The 19,464-nt window shown below is 45.1% G+C and overlaps 2 protein-coding genes across 3 annotated transcripts; both read right to left on the bottom strand.

The window, feature by feature from the left end:
* Positions 1-8,846: 8,846 nt before the first annotated feature.
* Positions 8,847-12,376, bottom strand: LOC145700503 (V-type proton ATPase 116 kDa subunit a 1-like). The gene is given in 6 exon segments (XM_081777776.1): positions 8,847-9,111; positions 9,156-10,161; positions 10,163-10,914; positions 10,957-11,010; positions 11,825-12,177; positions 12,261-12,376. Coding segments are annotated over 6 exon segments (2,358 nt in total). The 5' UTR covers positions 12,329-12,376; the 3' UTR covers positions 8,847-8,986.
* A 236-nt stretch (positions 12,377-12,612) lies between these two features.
* LOC145696927 (uncharacterized) lies at positions 12,613-15,050 on the bottom strand. 2 transcript variants are annotated; one of them, XM_081774042.1, is made up of 6 exons: positions 14,940-15,015; positions 14,839-14,889; positions 14,568-14,628; positions 13,501-14,519; positions 13,253-13,457; positions 12,613-13,210 (listed from the first exon to the last, which is right to left on the bottom strand). In XM_081774042.1, the coding sequence occupies exons 1-4, from the start codon at positions 14,992-14,994 to the stop codon at positions 14,084-14,086; spliced, it is 603 nt and encodes a 200-aa protein (XP_081630168.1). In that variant the 5' UTR covers positions 14,995-15,015; the 3' UTR covers positions 12,613-13,210; positions 13,253-13,457; positions 13,501-14,083. The 2 variants fall into 2 exon arrangements, with proteins under 2 accessions (XP_081630168.1, XP_081630169.1); XM_081774043.1 differs by lacking the exon at positions 14,839-14,889 and having other exon boundaries at positions 14,940-15,050.
* Between the last annotated feature and the right edge of the window lie 4,414 nt (positions 15,051-19,464).

Genomic DNA, 19,464 nt, shown 5'->3' with positions numbered 1-19,464 from the left:
AACGCTGTCATCGGCTTTGTCTTCAATTGAACATAATTTCTGCTAATGATATTTACTCCAACTTCAAAAATAATTCTTCATTTCTTGAGATACAATGTAGTCACCTGATTGAAATTCCTGAAAAGAACCATCGCCCCTTTCATACTGCGAGCCTCTTCCGGGCCTCCCGGGGAGCGCGTAAAGCACTAGCACGACGTCATTTTCAGTCAATCATCGGTTGGTTTCGGAGGGTTCTACTTGCTGTTGCGTCTTTAAACTTTCACAGATGTTGAAAAACACGCCGCTCACCCTCTAATGCACTAGCGCGCCGCGACCTTCGCTCAGTAATCTGATGTTTTCGGGAGGTTCTGGTTTTTGTTGCGCCTTGAAAATTTCACAGAATCTTGTAAAGGGTCAGTTTCTTTACATATCTTGAAATCAGAATTTTTAAAGATGGGTGCGGCACCTAGAAAGTGAACTTTTACGATTTTGACGCTTTTTGACGATCAAATTACTTTTAAAGGTCAAATCATGAAAGAGCGTCATCTTTTTAGTATTCAAAAGATTTTTTCATAAAAATTATGTCGAAGAAAACGAAATTGACTTCCGTCATTTTGGGCCAGAAGCGCCACGCCGCGCGCCGCTTTCCCGTGAGAATCCCTACTCATGCTTGTAAAATTAACTCATAAAAACCATAATCCATATCATATTGAAGGGATCCTAGCTTCTGCTGAATCTCCCACTTCTAGCGTAGTTTGCCTGCTCTCTATATCTGGACGAGTGAAGAAAACGAGTAAAGTATCTTGACGTCTGTATTTCGAGCTGGAGTAAAATAGAGGTTAATTCACGAACTGCGTGAATTACCGAATGAAGAGAAATACACGGCGGCGACCGAGCAAAGCTCGATCTAGATAAGCAAGTGACCTTAGGGGACGAGGGAGTCTAACGAATCTAAGATCCCAATACCCCCCCATGAGACTGAAACGTCCTCTAAGGCCAAAGTGTGTGATTTTTGCAGGAGTATAAGCGTAAGATGAGTAACATGGCAGGTTCGAAACGTCGAGGCAGTCTGATTCGCGTTAAAAAACCCTTTTTTGGGAAAAAGCTTGAATCAGATGCGAAGTTTTCGTGATGTCCGAGCGGTGATGACATGAAGGAGTAGCTGCACATGTAGAAGAACTCAAAATACGTCGGCGACGGTAAACTGTGATAATTTCCGTACCTTTTCAGGCCCCGGTCGATGAATAGGGGACCTGAGTGGGGCAGTACTTGCGCTTAGTCGTATGACTGACCCGAGTTTGTGCCGATGTTTAGAGGTTCGACGGGCCTCGTTTCACGGTGTGCTCGTTTTGTATGTTTCGGGAGATGAGCTGCTCCAACTTCGGTTAAAGTCGCATTCGGATCGGCGCCGGCTGAGTATTGACGATCTGGTGAAGACTTTGGACGGGTTCTTTTCTTGCTGTTTTCAGTTGCTGAGCCCTCAACTACTGTTGAATTATGTTTATCGACTGACATATGGCTATTGTCGGGCGCAGCAACCTCCGAAATCACTGTAGCATCAGCTGACATGTCCTCGGCAGTTTCATAAAGAGTACCACCAGAGTACCAGCGATCTGACGGCTCGGCTGGAGCTACCGACGAGTCCAAAATAGATGTAGCGGTTGTATCTCCCAGATTTTCCATGTCCAATCGGCGTCTACTTTCCAAAATAGGTGATAGAGATGATCTTGGCGGTTTTTCCATAGCAACCATCGGAGTCGACGCGACCTGAGAAGATTTCCTCCCCCCATGCGACTTCGACCCGGACTTTTCCATCGGTTTGGAAGTAGGAACAGGCGATTTTTGTGGGACTTTCGACTTAACGATTTCGGTTAAATGTGGGAATACGTACTCGGCCTCGTAGTAATCAATCCAGCGTAAGTCGTGATTTCGTTCTGCGGCGTGAACCACGTGTTCTCGATGGATGAAATCACGTTGTCCTTTTTTATCTTCGACCATGACGACCCAGTCGTTGCTCGAAACGGCTTTCAGGGGACCTACCCAGCGTTCCTTCTTGCTTTTAGCGTCGGTCAGGTTTTCTCGCTTAATGTACACGACAGCGCCAGCGGGGATTGGTCTCGGCTTAGGCTCGTTTTTCAGCCTGTGCTCCATGGCTCGGTCAGCAGCTTCCATCGCAGTTTTCACAATGGCTTCCGCCGATTTCGCTAAAGCTCCCACATTGAGACCAAACACCTGAGGTGTTTCCGCTGTCATTTCTGCGCCAGTAGAGTGGGTGAAAGTACTTTTTCGGCCAAACCAAACTTCTCGCGGTGAAATTTTCGTGCTTTTGTTTTTCACACTATTGAGCGCGCGCATCACGTGGGGAACGCAGTCGGCCCAAGTTTTTCGACCGGAAGATGAGTTGACCATGCAGAATAGACTGTTTTTGATAGTCCGATTCGCTCTTTCTGCGAAAGCGTTTGATTGAGGGTGAAATGCGGTACTTATTGTATGTTTTATCTGGTTAAGCTTACACATTTCGTCAATCACGCTTGCGCAGAAGTGGGTACCTCTGTCACTGTGTAGATGTTTCGGCAAGAAATCCATGGGAAGGAAGACCTTGTAGATGAGCGCTTTTGCAGCGCAGATAGCAGTGTCGGACCGCGTCGGAATGCACCAAGTGTAGCGAGAGAAAGTGTCCGCCACCACCAAATAATACTTGAATCCGCCAGCGGGAGGCATACAAGCGAAATCGATCTGAATCGATTCGCCAGCTGTTTTTCCACGACGAAGGGTTCCAAGTGGCGGTTTGGTACGAGTTCCAGCAGATCCTTTTCTGCGTAGGCAAGGGACGCAGCTGTGGACGTAGTTAGAAACATCGTCTTGAAATGAAGGCCACCAAACGTCCTCTAATCGCTCTAAAGTCCGCGGCTCGCCCAGATGACCGGACAAGTCGTGAGCTAGAAAGAGAAAGTGACTTTTTACCGCTTCCGGTACCACCGCCCGCGCGCCAGATTTGAATTGACACATCAAGCACCCGGTAGTGTTATCCAGGAACAGAGCTTTTTCCATCTTGAGTAGAGACGATTGTCGGTGGTCGGAGTCCTTCACCAGCGATTTTATGTCCAGTGGCTCCTTACCAGATTCCAGAAAAGTGATGATTGCACTCAGAGCAGAGTCCTCCCTTTGATAGTCCAGAATGTTATTATAATTCGCTGACACCAACGGAATCTCCATTGGCGCCGCGATAGCCTTGACGTTTACCTTATGTATCTTCACCTCTGATAAAGTGATTTTCTCCGGAAACTGATTTTCGTTCCAGAAAGGGACGAAGACACGTACTGGTGAATTCTTGTCGATTTCGTACTCGCGACCAACGGGAAACTCAGAGTCGTATCCAAGTGATTTGTCGTCCTCGCCAGGTCTGCGGCTCATAAAGTCGGCGAATTGATTTTCTGATCCCTTGATGTAGACAATGTGAAAATCGAATTCTTCCAATCGGCTTTGCCATCGGCTTATTTTAGAATTCTTGAACTTCTTTTTGTGTAGGAAGATCAAAGATCGGTGGTCTGTGTGAATCTGAAAGAATCTACCTTTCAGGAGCTTTTCCAGTCGCTCGCAGCACCAGACAATGCTAAACATTTCCTTTTCTGAAGTGTTCCATTTTCTTTCAGCTTTGTTGAAGGTGTGGGAAATCGCGCTTACTAGGTGCACTCTCCCGCCATACTCTTGTAGCAGGACGCCACCCGCTGCGTACAGGCTCGCGTCTGTGTAGAGATGAAAAGACTCGTCAAAGTTAGGAAAACTTATGACTGGAGTCTCGGAGAGTCGTCGTTGAATTTCCTTGAGCGCCAAATCCGCTTCTTTGGTCCACTTGAAACAATTTGTTTCGTTCGCCGAATTTCGAACATCGTTTATGGGCTTCATTCTGCTCGAGAAGCAACCGGATGAAATAGCTTCGCCCATTTTCGTTTCTAGAAAACCTCGGATCCAATTCAATGACCCGATTAATGAAGCTAACTCCTTTTGGGAGCGTGGGGGTTTCATCTGACGAAGAGCGGAGACTTGCGCAGGGTCCGGTTTGATTCCATCTTCGTTGATGATTCGGCCCAAAAAGTGAGCTTCGGATTGTAGGAAAGAGCACTTTTCGCCCTTGAGTTTAGCGTTAAACTTGCGGAGCGCGATGAATAGGTTTCGGAGAGTGTTGTAATAGCAGCTGAAAGTCTTCCCAAAACACACTATGTCATCGATATAAGAAAGCATCTTTTTCCTGGTGGGGCTTGAGTCGAGAATTGTGTTTACGACGCGCGAGAATATATTCCCCGAGCATCGATAACCGAATGGTAGTCTGCAGAAGGCGTAAGATTTCCCACCCCACTGGAAGGAAGTCTTGTACCTGTCGCTTTTCTTTACAGGGCACTGCCAATATCCACTTCGTAGATCAACTGTGGCGAAAAACTTATTGCCCGGTCCAATGTTCGCAATCGTATCCTCCATGCTTGGGAGATGGTAAGGGTCGGATTTGTCGGAGAGGCATTTGTTCAGGCTGTTTTTGTAGTTGATGCAGAAGCGCATTTCCCCAGATTTCTTAGGAATAGGCAATACCGGGCTGTTAAACCCTTTCTGGTCTTTGATCTCTTCTATTATTTTCGTTTCGAGCAGTTCGGAGATGTGATCGCTGACCTGACCATGAAAAGCTTGCGGAATCGGGTGTTGACTGATGTTTCGACTCGTACCATCAGTCGGGATTTCGATCTCGAACGGGAATTCACCCATTTTTGACCGTCGCAGCCGAATCTGTCGTCGAATTCCAAACACAGCTCGGCGACCACCTTCTTTTGCCCCGGGTCGGCGTTTGCTGGTAGGGTAATTCCGAGTTTTTGCTTCGCTAGCTGAATGGGGCACCTGGCTGCGTTCTTGTTAGGTGCGTCCAGCTTTGGGACTTTTGGTGGCGGTTGAGTGCGGGATCGATCGCTATCCTTGACCGCTGATCTAGTAGTCAAGTATTTCTTGATTTTGGTCCGCTTCACTCCGTCCAGCTTCACCACTTGAGTCTCAGTTTGTGTGAAGGCTTCGTTGTAGCAAAATGAGAGAGTACGATTCTTATTGTCGACTGTGAAGCTGTCCGTCATCGCATTCTCTAGTATATCGCGGCCCAGTAGACTTGGGTATTTACTGCCTGGCATAATGGTGAGATTCAGGGAGAATGCAGGGCCACCATTGAATGATAAGCGGCAGGGAAGGATACCCATCGGCTGCTCGGCGGGAATATTTGGGCTGAAACCGGTGACCTTGAAGGGACAGGGCTTCAGCATCTGGAGAAATTCGTCGGGAACGTAAGCAGCGGACAGACAGGAGGACTCGGCTCCGCTGTCGACTTCCATCGATACGTCAAAACTTTTAGAGCCCGTAATGATGGTAGCCGAAGCGAAATAAGCCTTTCCTGGTCGCTTCTTCTTCACTGTGTAAAAGTGAACGTCGAATGGTTGGAAATCTTCAACGTTCTTAGTCGTATTTATCTTCTTGGATTCTGGTTGTTTATCGTCTTTCCCATCCTTAGAATCGTTGCTGGCGCGCTTAGCATTCTTCTTCTTTTTGTTCTTATTTCTGTTGAAGTGCTGGGAGACGGTCGCGCTGTCAACTCGATTCTGTCTTGTGGATTGGGCGAGACGGCAGAGTTCGTTGATATCGTAAACTTTTGATAGGCTTGGAAGGATTGCGTTGAAAACGTCTGGTTCTTCTTTCCTAAGATTCAAGTACAGCATCATCGTCGAGAATATGTCAAATATTTCATCGACCCCGGCGTCGGCTGACTTCTCTTGTCGGTAAGAGTTCAAAGTCGCTTGCTTCGCCTCGTTCATCTTTTGCAAGACGTTGGCGGTGTAGTGTGCAAACGGCTTCGAATGGTCGTATTCGACGTCGAAAACTTCGCTTAGCTTCAGTAAGTAGTGACTCTTCGCGGCGAATGATTTCTCTAGCAGCGCCTTGGCCGATTTCCAGTCTTGACAATTCAGAAATTCGGTTCCAAGTGAGCGTTCGATGTTCAAGTCGAAGTGGCTGTACACTGCTGCGATGAAAGGCTGTTCACGTGAAGGTCTGTCGCGGACGTAGGCGCGGTGATAAATGTCGGCTCTGCCCAAGAAGGTGTTGAAAGATGTGTTGCATGCGGCGTCCAGCTTCGGCAAGTCTTGGACGTGACGAGACCAGGTAGTGGCCACCCATGCTTCTTCTCTCATTGTCGCATTCGTAGAGTCTTTTCCTTGATCGAGCTCGCAGGTAAGAAGCGTTGTACTGAGCTGTTCTAATTTTACTCTGCTTTCTGTGATCAAGGGCTCTAGGCTTGGCTTTAGTGATTCGTCATTTCGCACTTGTTCTTCGAGGTAGTTTACTCGATCGTTTATGCTTCTTATTTCGGTGACGGTTTCTAGCAGTGATTTGTTCGCCGCCATAGCTCGAAATATATCGGCAGTAAGGGTTTATGGGCCTTGGATTACCTTTCAGGCCCTCAGAAAATACTGCGACTAAAAGTCGCAATATGATGAGCTGAGGTGCCTTTTGCGCAAACGCCCGACGATTTCTCTGTCCAGCGATTGTCGAAATTTCAAGGTCTGGTCCAAGGGTCGATTCTTCGTAAACTTCTCTCGATTTTTGGTGAAAAGTGGCGAAAGAATTATGTTTTTCTCAGTATTTTAGGTTTTCCCCGGCGTGCGTGCGTGGTTGCGTGGGCGCGACTTTCGGCGCGTGGGTCGTGGTGGCGCTCGTGTGGTGGCGCTCGCTCGGGGTGGTGTTGGTGTGGTGCGGCGCGGAAAATTCTCTGAGTGGAGTTTCTCCGGCGGCGCGGTGGCGGTTGGTGATTCGGTTCCCCTCGACTCCGCTGACGGCCAATCAGCGTCCAAGTTGCGAAACTTCGGTTGTCGATGGCGGAAAAATTTATCTTTTCTCCAACGGGACTACTCTGATACCACTGAAGGGATCCTAGCTTCTGCTGAATCTCCCACTTCTAGCGTAGTTTGCCTGCTCTCTATATCTGGACGAGTGAAGAAAACGAGTAAAGTATCTTGACGTCTGTATTTCGAGCTGGAGTAAAATAGAGGTTAATTCACGAACTGCGTGAATTACCGAATGAAGAGAAATACACGGCGGCGACCGAGCAAAGCTCGATCTAGATAAGCAAGTGACCTTAGGGGACGAGGGAGTCTAACGAATCTAAGATCCCAATAATATTCTTCCTGTTCAATCGGTCGATACAACGAGTCAATAGTTAGGTACTCAGGATGAAGAAGAATTCTCTCTGTGGTTAAATTAACTAGCGTATTATCTGGAGTTTCAATTTCGATTTCAAGGTTATGAAAGTCACGTAAATAATAATAGTCGAGACAATGAGCAGCTAAAATACTACAAACAAAATTAATAGAAAATGAATAAACCTGTAGCGATCCATTCATGGGAAATAACAGTAGCTCCACAGAATCTCAAGTAAGCAAAACCCGGCCAAGTTTTTAAGCTAGCTTTTTCGCCATTTTAAATGGCCCATTTTCTATTCTCAGATGTATTCGCTCGCCCGTTTCATTTTCTCTCGAAGAACAACTCGTCAGATTTGATTGTCAAGTGGCTTAAAGGAAGGCATACATTTCAGGTTCAACTCGGCAAGGCTTATTTCCAAAATATCGTGATCCCGTTCAAACTTATTCTCCCTCTCGTACTTCCAGTCTTGCGCTCGGAAAGTCCACTGGCACAAGGAATGTTTCCAAAAACACGCAGCATAAATGCGAGGGTAAATTTCACCCTTCATTTTGACCGGCTGATTGTTTGTGCATTTTATAATTGCCCTGCTTCTTCCGTTTTTGCCGTGCTTGTAGTTGACCCTGAATTCATCGCTGATTGAGAACTCATCGCAATCGAGGCCGTCCTGCTTTCGTCGTATCGGCTCGCATATTCCTAATTCTCTTTTCAGTTCCCAGCGATTAAAGCCTCGAAAATAGATGCATCTGGAAGCCTCGCTTCCCTCAAGAATATGATTTTCCTTGCAAATTAGAGAGCACTCATTATTGTCGCATCTTATTGATCCACCATCGACGTCTGTTTCGCTTTTTGGAGATTTCAATTTGGCATATTTCACGTTTCCTCAATAAAATCTCGAACACCTTATCAATTTTTTACGTGGTATGGGCTGATTCTTCGGCAAGACCGAAGAATTGATGCTTTCATTCACACTGATTCTTCGGCATATTGGGAATTCCCTTGAACCGAAGGATTTATGATAAAATTGACAGTGATTCTTCGGCAAATTTTCTAGAATCCATTGTCGAAAATCTTTTGAGAATTGTAATCTGTGAGTCATAACTTATGCAAAAAAAGACATTTTCTAGAGAAAAACTCATTTTTAGCAATAAGAGCATTCTATAATTTGAGGTTAGGGTTAGGGGGCACTGGGCAAAATGACGAAGGTAACCCTAAGTAACCATAGACTAGACCCCGGCATTTTAGGACCTAAGGGGCGGAGCCCCGTGGTAAGGGGCAGAGAATGATTCCTCAGGAATCTGTGAATTAATTTTCCTAAGCCGAAGAATCAGTGTATCTTTTATCACTTATTCTTCGGTTTTTGCCGAAGAATCAGTGTTCTTATACGCATCAATCCTTCGGCCTTCAAGCCGAAGAATTAGGCCGTATCACCATTTTTTAAAACTTTTATCCTTGACCCAAAGCAAAATTCAAAATCAAAAGCACAAAATTTCTCATTCTCTCTTTCACTACCAGCCTCGTTCGCCTTTCAGCAAGCTTAGCTGCTAAATTTCAACGAAAACAATCATAAAAACTTCTTTTTCAATCCTTTCATACAAAACACTTTTCGCAAGATATGGGTAATTTACGAATATCTTGAAGGAGGATTCTATGTCCTCAGAGGAGTTTCCATTTATTGCCGAAATGTGTATAAGATAAATTTTGGAAATGAAGAAATTCGAACGAACGATGACAGAATATAATTGTGACGATACATGTGAAATTATGATTAAATAGTGAATGAAGTCTACTCTTCGCCGCACAAAATTGACTGGAAGTAGAAAGGTTTGAAGATGATTCCTTCTCCGTGGTAGAACTTGTCGCTGAACTCGACCCAGTGGAGACGCATCGCGTGCAAGAATGCAGAAAGACCTTGAAAAAATTATTAAAACTGCTCCTGATAAGAGCTTTGATACCTTCCATGCAAAGGAGAATACTAACAGAAAGACAAGCAAAAGCCCAGAAAACCAAATAGCTCATGATCGCACCGACAGAGCCAGAGCTAGACATAGAAAGACCCATTTTCAAAACCATGTTCCAAAGGACTTCCGACAACTCAGCGTGAGCCAAGGACAGGGCCCAGAGACGAAGGTAAGAAGCAGTGTGCGAAATGCAACCAAGCGCGAATTCGATCGTGTGAATAATCTGTAAAAATTTTACATGCATGAATGGCAATGCCATTCCGCCGATATCGAACTCCTCAACTTCTTCTTGAGGCTGTTCTTGAGTGTTTTCTTGCGCGAGCTCGTCTCCGTCGAGGATTCCTTCTGTATCGTCGTTGCCCTCGATTTCAACTCGAACGCCGCCAAAGTAAGCAGTGCTCCGATTTTGTCGGTCCTTCCACTCTTTGTACTTGATGTACGGCTTGGCACAGAGCATAACTGGCAAGCTGGCAAAAGCGATGAAAAGCAAGAACTTTTGGACCAATCCTTGCGCTGTCGCCTCTCCATCAGCATTCAGGGAACCGTAGACCCATGTGTTGTCCTGCTTCGTTGGAGTCTTTAACATGAACATGCCAATAAGATTGATCAACAAGGAAGGAGCGCTGCCAGAAGTCGTTGCATCCTAGAAAATCCACTTGATGAAGATAGTCAAGCAAAGATAGACGAAAATGCAGCCCATGAAAAGACATCGAGGAATCCACTCCCAAATAATAGTCACGTGATCGTTGAAGTGCTTGTGATTAAAGTAAGAAAGAACCAAGCCAAAGCACATGTGAGTTACTCCCAAGATAACCGAGCCCTTCATCTTGAACGAGTCGATGAAGACGATCTTGTTGCTAGACAACTGCCAAATCGGGTCCATACCATAAGGATACGGGCCGTCAGAGATGTAGTTCGGGTTCAATTGGATCGTAGATTCAGCGGGAGCAGTTTTCAGCCAATCTTCTATGCCCGGCTGGTCACTGACAGTCCAGTAAAAAGCCGAAAATATTCAAAGATTTGGAGAAAATATCGTTGTAGATAAAACCGGCGTATGTGGAGAACAAGCCCATGAGCAGAATGATATAGCGTCCGCTGAACAAGATCTCGATCATTTCATTCAAGTCCTTTTTCCGGCCAATTTCATTTTCTTTCCAACACATGAATGCAGCTACCAAAGCCATGATGATTCCGTGACCCATGTCGCCGAGCATAACTCCGTAGAGGAACGGGAAGGAGATGATGGTAAAGAAAGCAGGGTTAATTTCGCGGTAGTCAGCTACGCCATAGGCTTCGATGATGGCCTGAAAACCGGTGGTGAATTTGTCCGTGCGGAAATATGTCGGAGGGGTCATGTTCGTCTTGATTCGGTGTAGAATGGAGTTGACAGAAGCTCCACAGCGCTCAGTTCCACGACGGAAGGCTAGTTGAATCCGATCAATCTCAGCTACTGGGCACCAGATTTCGCCAATCAGGCATCGTTGGCCAAGATCAACGGAGAACATATGCAGTGAGAGGTAAATCGCAGCGACTTTTCGAACCTTGATGAACCATACTCGAATGTTTCGCGCGACCTGGGCGAGGATGCGGTTTCGCTGTTCGTTCGTCGTTTTCAGAACTTGATCGAGGTCTTGGATACGGGTCATGACGTTCATAGCGACTTCGCGGCGCTCTTGAGGGTTTTCCGGGCAGGGATAGATCGAGGCTTTGAGCGGCTCGCAGATTTTCTTTGTGCGGCTTCTGAGTTGTTCACCTAAAAACTCTTGCAAGAGTGAATCGATGTTTTGGGGAATACCTTGGAAAAAGATGATAAAGACGGACTTGTGAACTTCATGTCCAGTAACAGGGTCTTTCAGGGGTGTATCGATTTCGATGTGACGCAAAAATACATTTCCTAAGAAACATTTCTTAAAACAAATCGATCGAAGTGAAATTCTAACCTCGGTAGGCTCGCCAGAGAATTCTCTCAAAGAGCGGAATGCGCTCTCGGACAATGACTCCAGCAATGAATCCAAGTCGAAGAGGATTGGTAGACATCTCCTCATGTCCAGTGCTATTCTTGGGCTCACTTACAATCCGAAGAAGATGTGGCAAGGGCCGATGATCTACCCACTAGTCTAGTTATTGCGTAAAAATTGATACTGATACGTGATTTGTTTAGCACCTTTTCCCCTACACATAATTTTCAAGCGGAAGCGACTAGTACCGTCAATTGTGAGCGGCTAAGCCAGCACCTAATCGGCCCAAAATAGAAACGAAGAATGAACAATCAGACTTATACAGACTTACAAGACGAATACGAGGAGATTAATCTAAATTCACCAAATATAGTTGAAGGTTTCATGCTCGGGGAATACTTCGAATGGGTAATCATCAAATAAGAACATGCACGTGACAATAAAATTAAGAAAGAAAAAACGCCTTGGCCGATTTTTTTTCCAAATGCGTTTTTCCTCGTGCAGCAAATCAGAGCCGCGTGAAACATGAGAAATAACAATATGAAAGTTTTTAATGGATCTGAAGTGAGCGGGCCTGTTCAGTAACCGAATTCTTTCTTCTTCGCCAGTTTCGGGATCGACAGCGCCCGGTCGTTGCGCTACAAAGTCTTGGGCTTCTTCGAAAAAGCTCTGAAAAGGGGTTGAAAGATGGCTGCTTGCTCAGACTGACCTAAGTTTTGCGGAGAACGTGCTTGAGCTCCGTCAACTCGGAAAAGTTCTTATTCAGCTGTTCTTGATTCTGCGAGACTTCACGCATCTGCTTCTCCAGCTGTTCCAGATCGTTTTCTAAAGGAAGCGTCTCCTTAGGCAAGGGAGCTTCGGGACTCTCATTGTTGTCGATGACCGGAATATCGGCTTTTTGAAGCTCTTCTTCCAAGTAACGAAGTTTTCTTTCCATCTCGTCGCAGCGGCGAAGTTCTGGAACGAATTTGCGCTGGAAAGCGGAGACATCGGCGTTCAAGTCGCGAAACTGAACCAGACCAAGTTCGCCAAGCTCAGAAATGCAGGAATAAGCACTGCTTATTAAGCAGCATCGGACTAGGAAAAAATTTAAACGACAGCCAATTTTTATCGAAATTTGAAGAAAATCATCGCTCTAAACTTGAGTTTTCTTACCTGCAAGAAGAGCTGTGCTAGGCACATCTCTTCCGACCGAAGAATCGACGACATTTTTAGATAGCGAAACAGAGGCGTCTCTACTCCCTCAGTCTCACTTCGCTTCTGAATAAAAAGAAAAATATAATAATAAAATAAGATGTGCGGCCAGAGGGGAAAGTCGGAGGTGCGAAATCAATACAAAATGACTGCCCGCACAATTCCCCAGGGAACTGTAAAATGAGCAATGCGACGAGCTTTAGGTAAAGAAGGTCGTCTCAGAAGTTAACTCATTTCATTACTTGAAATTAAGGTAAAAAAGAAAAGAGGGTGATTTTTTAAATAATTTATTAATTTCAATATGGAAAGTACGGAATGATTTCAAGAAGCAAGGTCTGAAACGATGATGTTTTTAAGAGAAGCAAATGTAAAATCTTTTGTAATTTAGGGAAAGAGCAGGCGACAGAAATGAAAGGTCAGTTATTCAACATTTATTATTTATATAAGCAAATTAATTTTTATGTATCAAGAATCGAGGATGGAAATAAAGAGTTGAAAAAGTTTAGGCGCTAGTTTTTCTCTGTTTTAACAAGGCACGGAAAATTTTATGTTGCGAATTTCAAATATACAAAAAGTACTCGAACGATAAAAAGAAAAAAAATGAAACAGGATAAGATTTAAATAATAATTACTACTAATTAAATAAAAAGCAATCAAACTGCTGTCTGATTCTTTTGATCGGCGGCGGGTTGTTCTGAGCTCGTACAGTTGTCATTAAGCGTAGTACAGTTTTCCGTTTTCGCAGTAGCGCTAGAGTCGTTACAGTTGTCTCCGTTTCTATTACAGTAGTTGTTTTGATAGAATTCTTTCGCCGCTTGGAGGTCTTTTTCTTCAACGATAGAGGCCAGGCGGTGGGCCGAGTTGAAGCGGTTTTTCGATTTGTTCCGTCTTTTCGGGCTAAAATTACTGTAATCGTTTAGAAAAAAGGCTTGGTGATACCTTTGATCAGTTGTTAATGACTCCGATTTTGACCGATTCGGACTTGATGCTGAGTCTGATTTTGGCTTGTAAAGATCCTGAAGAGTTTGGCCAGGTTGAACTTTGACTCAAAGTCTTTGAGTCTTTCTGCGGCGGATATTCGATCTTTCTTTGCTCCTCCTGAGATGTTTTGGAGAAGAAGAGGTTTGAAATTCGCCGTGTTATTCTAAAATCACTTTTATTGACCGCTTCTTTGGCTAGATATAAACCTTTGTCAAGAGATTCTTCGCACGTCTTGAATCCGAGCGGCCTCTCGAAGATAAGCTTTGAGTGGCTCTCAAGCCAAGGCCAAGTCCAGCTGGAGGTCTCGGTCTTCGTCCAGGCGAAACTGACGAAGAACGGATTGGGGAAAGTGAAGCAGGGGAAGAGGTTCGTTCGAAGACTTCATCGTCTTCCGGTTTTGTCAGCGGCTCTGTTTCAGATGTATCTGATAAAGCCCGGTTGGGATTCTCGATGACAGTGATTTCTTTCGAAAGGTTGAAAGAAAAGAACTTTTTAGTTGCTTAGTAAGAAAATCTTATAAATGTACTTTCGACCTTTTCCTATCGAGTCTTCTTCTAGCGTGCTGTCACTTTTCGCCGGGCTTGCGGGGGCTCCGAAAAGAATCTTCTTCGGTGAGACCTTTCTAGGGCTCGAAACTGGCGAAAGAGAAACCTTTTCTGGCTCAGGTGAAGAGAACGTTCTATCCATACATGTATGATACAATAGGTTTATATTCTCAAGGTCAAAGAGAGAGCAGGAGCAAATTTGCCCGATTAAATTCAAAACCCACCTAAGAGATTGTTTCTTATTTCAAAAAGGTACCTTCACACGACATTTGCTCGAAATCGTAGTCGTGAATCGTCTTTTTCTGCTCCTCCTTGGTCTGCTGATGTTCGAAAACAATGTCGTCTTCCTTTTCGCTTTGATTTTCTTCCACAATCTGGTCTCGCCCAAATCCGTCTTGGGAGAAATTTTCATTATGAGGAGAATACTCGCCGTGAGTATAATCTGGCTCGACGAAGTAAAAAGTCGAGCATTCATATCCTGATCGTCGGCGAAGAGCCGGAAGTAATGGCCGATGTTTTCGTAGAGAAGTTCGGAGCATTTTGCAGCGGTTTCGAGCTCCTCTTCCGCGTCTTGTTGTCGCCGAGGAGTGTTTACGTCGATAGAGCGATTTCGAAGCTGAGGAGGGGGCGATCGATCTTCTAGTGCAGTGTCTGATGGCTTCGGCTGACCCATGAAAAAGCTAAATAATGGAACGATGAGCCTGTTTGTGAGTAGATGTTAGAGTTACCTTGTACGATTTTCATGCTTCGGGGAACCCAAACTGAGCGAACTTCCTTCATCACTGCTTCCTGAATTTGAGTTTATCAGTCGAAAAGGATGAAAAAGTATCTCGAGTGAATGTCGTAAAAAATGTGGGAGAGGCGAATTCTATGATTTCTAGAGCCCTAGCTAGCACCGTGAAGTGAGTATTGGTGCCCGAATTTCTATTAAATTTCAGGCATCTACTAATTAATGAACGTGATTTTGCACCGAATGAGTGTTTCTTTTCGAAAATCTACCGCGAGAGATAGAAGTAACGCTTCGGCGCCTCATAAGTCTATTCCGGAAGACTGAATCAAGTTAAAATGTCGAAATTTACGACAAGAAAACAACAAATTACCTTCTTCATCAACATCCAGGTCCATATTGTCCCCCGCAGCTTCGTTTTGCCGCATTTGCTCATCGAAATTCACGCATGAATGAGTAACCTTGAGCAAGTATTAATACTCTCGCCCAGGTTTTCTTTCAATAACAATCTTCATCAAATAACTTCGTTCATTCAAAAACTCGCGTATTTCTTCCAGAATGTTTTCTCTTATCGCTATTAGGTACAAGCAACCAGAGTTATTCAACAACTTCAGTGCTTTTGCAAAAGACTGGATAATAAAAGTTCTGTTCCATTATTTCCACCGTTCCATGAAGCACTCAGATCTTGCTCTTCTGGTGGTTTGTGGAGCTTCTCACTGGTTGTCACGACATACGGAGGCTTTAGCAAGACAAAATCGAATAGACCTGTACGAAGGCAACTACCCGCGTTGTCTACGGCGCTGTCTATAAGTGAATTGTTCTTTGCATTTTTACTCGTGCATTCGGAACATAACTCGTTGATGTCAAAAGAAAGAATGTAGCTTTTTGTCCAACTCGCAAAGGCACATGAAATGACCCCCGATTTCAACTGCTAGACCAGGCTTTTCTGTGGAAATAATCAACAAGCGCTACAAAACATGCTTCTGTATCTGACTTTCTTGCCTAAACATTGATCCTGAAGTTCCTTTTCAATGCCATCAAGAAAGACAAACGAATCCTCAGAAGGCTCATACACACTTTTTTATCATGTCAGTTTATTGAAATTTCCGATTTGGCAGTATTTAAATTTTTCAAAAGATTTTTAATATTGAAAAGACGTTAATTTAAAATCATAGTTAGGCAGTAATGAAAAAATAAAGGAAGGCAGTGAATTAAGAGTATAAAAGTGAGGTGATGTGTGAACTATATACAGTGAAGAAGAAGGAAAGGGGTTTAGTATTTTTCCTTCACCCGTGGGTCGCCATTATTTGGAGCGGTGCGTCTTTTGATGCTGCATGAGCGACCATCTGTCGTGGAAGAGTTCTTCGCAGTAGCGACATTGCATGGGAATCTAAACGAAACGGCGATAAACAAAACAAAAAGAACGAGAACCGGTGTTACCTCTTGATAAGAATGTTGCTTGCGCAAGTGAACATTCAAGTCGGACTTTCGGCCAAACATCGTGTGGCAAATTTCGCCTTAAAACGCGGAATTGAAATCAACAACAAATAACTTATTTTTGTTACTTACATTCGAACTTCGGCGCGGTCTTCGTGTGCTGCTGCATGACGTGCACTTTGAGACTGCTGTTCTGCGTAAATCGCGCCTTGCAGTGCGGACACTCGTGGGGCTTTTCGCCCGAGTGAGTTCTGAAAAACTTTTATCCAGGGTTGGTTAGGGTTAGGGGTTAGGGTTAATAAAATAAATAACGAAGTTTTTTTAGTATTCTATGTTGAACTGACTTCAAATGGCGACGAAGATTTGATTTTTCGGCGGAAGCGTATTCGCACAAAGTGCATTTGAACGGTTTTTCGTGGGTGTGTTTGTACCGCCTGTGTCTCGTCAAATCCTTAGATGTTACAAAGGCCATCTCGCAGTTCGCCTCTGGGCACTAGGAAATTATTCAATGAGCGCTAGAAGTTGAAGTGTGTTTACCTTGTAAGGCTTGAAGCTGGAAGCTGGTTGGACTGACACTTCACTGGCGGACTCGTCAGACTAAGGTAAAGTTAGAATACTTTTTCATGATTACAAATCGTTACCTTCTCTTTCCGTCGTCTTTTTACAGCATCAGCAATTGAAGAGCCTTTATCGTCCTTTCGTGCCGACCTTCTGGAGGAAACATCTAAAGAAGAGCCAGAAAACGCAGGCTCAGGCTGTTCGGAGGTACCATTAGTGACTGCAACGTTTCTCTCGGACGTATGATTGGTGACGTTAGCAGTGTTGTCGAATATGCCTGAAATCTCTGAAACTTCCGATGTGTCAACTTCCTCATCCTCGCTCGAGTTCAAGAAGCTAGAAAGATCAGCATCTGGTGGCATCGCTGGAGGTGTTAAATTCTTGCTGCACGTTGGTTCGTCATGCCTCAGTTTCGCACTCTTTTGCTGCATCTTTCCGACTCCTCTAACTGGACTGTCATTATCAAATGCAGAAGACAAGTCCGAAATCTCGCTCAGGACATCTTCCTGGACCATACATCCTCTTCCAGCTCTCCTACTGACTGGAGTAGCTGCTCGAGGCTGAAAAGTTGGTCCAGTTGGTGGTGGAGGAGCAGGGCCTCTCGTAGCAGGGACCGGTGGTGGTGGCGGTGGTCGGATATTCGGTCGCGACGATGTTCTCACCGAGGCAGGATTAGGCTTCGGTGAGGAAGTTGCTCGTTGAATATCTCTTCCTGGACGACGAGCAATGGTGATATCCACAGCTGGCTTGAGAATCGTCGGCTTTGAAGCGCTTTTCTTAGGCGTTATATTTTCCTTCTCGTGCTTGCTCCTTTTCGCTGCGTGATCTTTCGCGCTTGCTTCGCCCTGCGCTTCCTTTTCAGGAGTCTGAAGCTTTCTCTTGTTTGAGGTGGGAAACATAGATTCGCGAACGTCCTCTCTGTCAATTGGCGCGGGTGGGGACTGATCATGTTCAGGCGATAGTGCTTGTCGATCCTCCGCAGATTCATCGAACAGAACTTGCTGCGACCAGTTATGAGCTGACTCCTGCTCTTCTCGTGGCTGCGAGCGTTCCTGACTTTGCGATTTTGAAGCTTTAGATTTCGAAGGTCCCGGTTTTTTTTTGCAGGCTTTTCCGCTACTGGAAGAGGCTTTCTGAAACGGCTTGATGATCCTGGAACGGGCTTCGAAAAATTCACGTTTGGCACTTTTGGCTCCCAAGAAATCGCTTTTTCAAATTCTCGATTCAAGCTCGAATCTCGTGGTCGGTATCTTGTTGAAGTGAAAGCTCTCGCGAATTCCAGACGTCGACTAATACCGCCAGCTTGTAATTTTCGAAGGGCTCTAGCCAAAGATTTATCCAACTCGTCGCGCGTTGGTTTTGCTCTCGATCTCGGCATTTTTCTGTTAACTCTTTTTTGAGAAAAATTCGCATTCGGTACTTTTGGCTCCCAAGAAGTCGCATTTTCGAGTTCTCGATTCAAGGGATCGCTCGAATCTCGTGCTCGGTTTCTTCTTAAAATAAAAGCCCTCGCGAATTCCAGACGTCCACTAATACCGCCAGCTTGTAATTTTCGACAGGCTTTAGCCACCGATTCTTTGACCTCATCACGCGTTGGTTTTGCTCTCGATCTCGGCATTTTTCTGTTAACTCTTTTTTGCTGTTTAGCCTGATCTGCTTGCTTGTTAATTTTCGGCGATTTGAGCTTCGCAAAGTAATCGTCATCTAAATCCTCGTCGAAAGTCTTCTGCGTGGCTGAGGCTTTCTCCAAGGTTGGAGAAGTGGGAGGCGTAAAATATTTTTCATTAGTCCCTTGTGACTCTTCTTGAGGTTGAAGTTGAGTTGCTGATGTTGACTCTTGTCGAGCTTGAGTTGCTTGGGTTGACTGTTGTGAGTCGAGAGCAAGCGCTGTGTGGTTTAAAAGATCGCCCACTCGCTGGGTCTGGTTTATCCCTTCTTGTGACTTCTTCTTTCTTTCTTCTTGAGACTTCCCGGCGCATAAGTTCAGCGCATCGTGAGTTCTCCTTTTTCTCCCTTCAGTCTCTCGTAGCGTCTCTCCAGAAACCTGCGACCAGGAATCTTCGACCTTTTTTGATCTCACCGTCGTGTCTCCTGAGGACGCCATGATTATCTCCGGGGAATCCATCGGTTCTTCTTCCTGATTTTCATTGAAGAGGCTTCGCCGAAGCTTTCTCGAGGGCTGAGGAGGTGTTGCGGGTGCTGATTGATCAGCCTTACTCGGCGTTTTCGGTAGACTCTTTTCAGGCGTTTCATAGACGGAGGAGCCTTGAGAGGAGTTCGCTTTCTTTTCTTCTTGCTGGGAAATCTCCGTAGTATCCATTGGCTGCAGCTCCTCATTGAAAAGTTCTCCGCTGACGGAGAGGGAGATCTCTGGATCCGAAGGCACCTCATTATCGAAAAGTTCTCCGCTGACGGAGAGGGAGATCTCTGGATCCGAAGGCACCTGATCATTGAGTAGTTCTTCTTGACTAGTTCTTTGAGAAAACTCAGCAGCTCGCTCCATCATCTCATATCGGCTCAGTTGAGAAGGTTGAGTTTCCTGAGTTTCCCGGCCATCGGTGCTCTTCTGAGATTGGAGAAGCTCCGCTAACGGTATTCGAGGGGGAATCTCAGTTGATTCCTTTGGAGAACTTGTCTTTCGTTGGGGAATCGGCGCTATAATTCGAGTTTATTTTCAATATTTATTTGATCGCTTACTTGGCTCGTCGGGATCAAGATTTGAGGCCACCTTTGAGTTGGATGATTTGTTAGAAGTCTTCTCCGGCGATTTGAAGTGGGGTGAAGGCTGCGAAAACTCAGCAGCTCGTTCCAGCGGGGGGATATCTACGCGGAATTGCATGAAAATACGTCAACTGGCTTTAATTTTACCTATTTCTGAAGATTCACCCTCGTCAATGACACGC

Source organism: Oikopleura dioica, chromosome 2 (genome assembly GCF_907165135.1).
Source record: "Oikopleura dioica chromosome 2, OKI2018_I68_1.0, whole genome shotgun sequence".
In the NCBI taxonomy this organism is placed as follows: Eukaryota; Metazoa; Chordata; class Appendicularia; order Copelata; family Oikopleuridae; genus Oikopleura; species Oikopleura dioica.
Note: the sequence above shows the minus strand (reverse complement) of the source record. Positions and strands in the feature narration are given on the sequence as shown.

Bases quoted from the DNA above. Each gene is read 5' to 3' on its own strand.
- LOC145696927 (XM_081774042.1), bottom strand. From the start codon at position 14,994: ATGCGGCAAAACGAAGCTGCGGGGGACAATATGGACCTGGATGTTGAT. The intron at 14,890-14,939 runs GTAATTTGTTGT...AACTTGATTCAG, and splicing joins CCTGGATGTTGATGAAGAAG to TCTTCCGGAATAGACTTATG. The intron at 14,629-14,838 runs GTAGATTTTCGA...ACTCAAATTCAG, and splicing joins CGTTACTTCTATCTCTCGCG to GAAGCAGTGATGAAGGAAGT.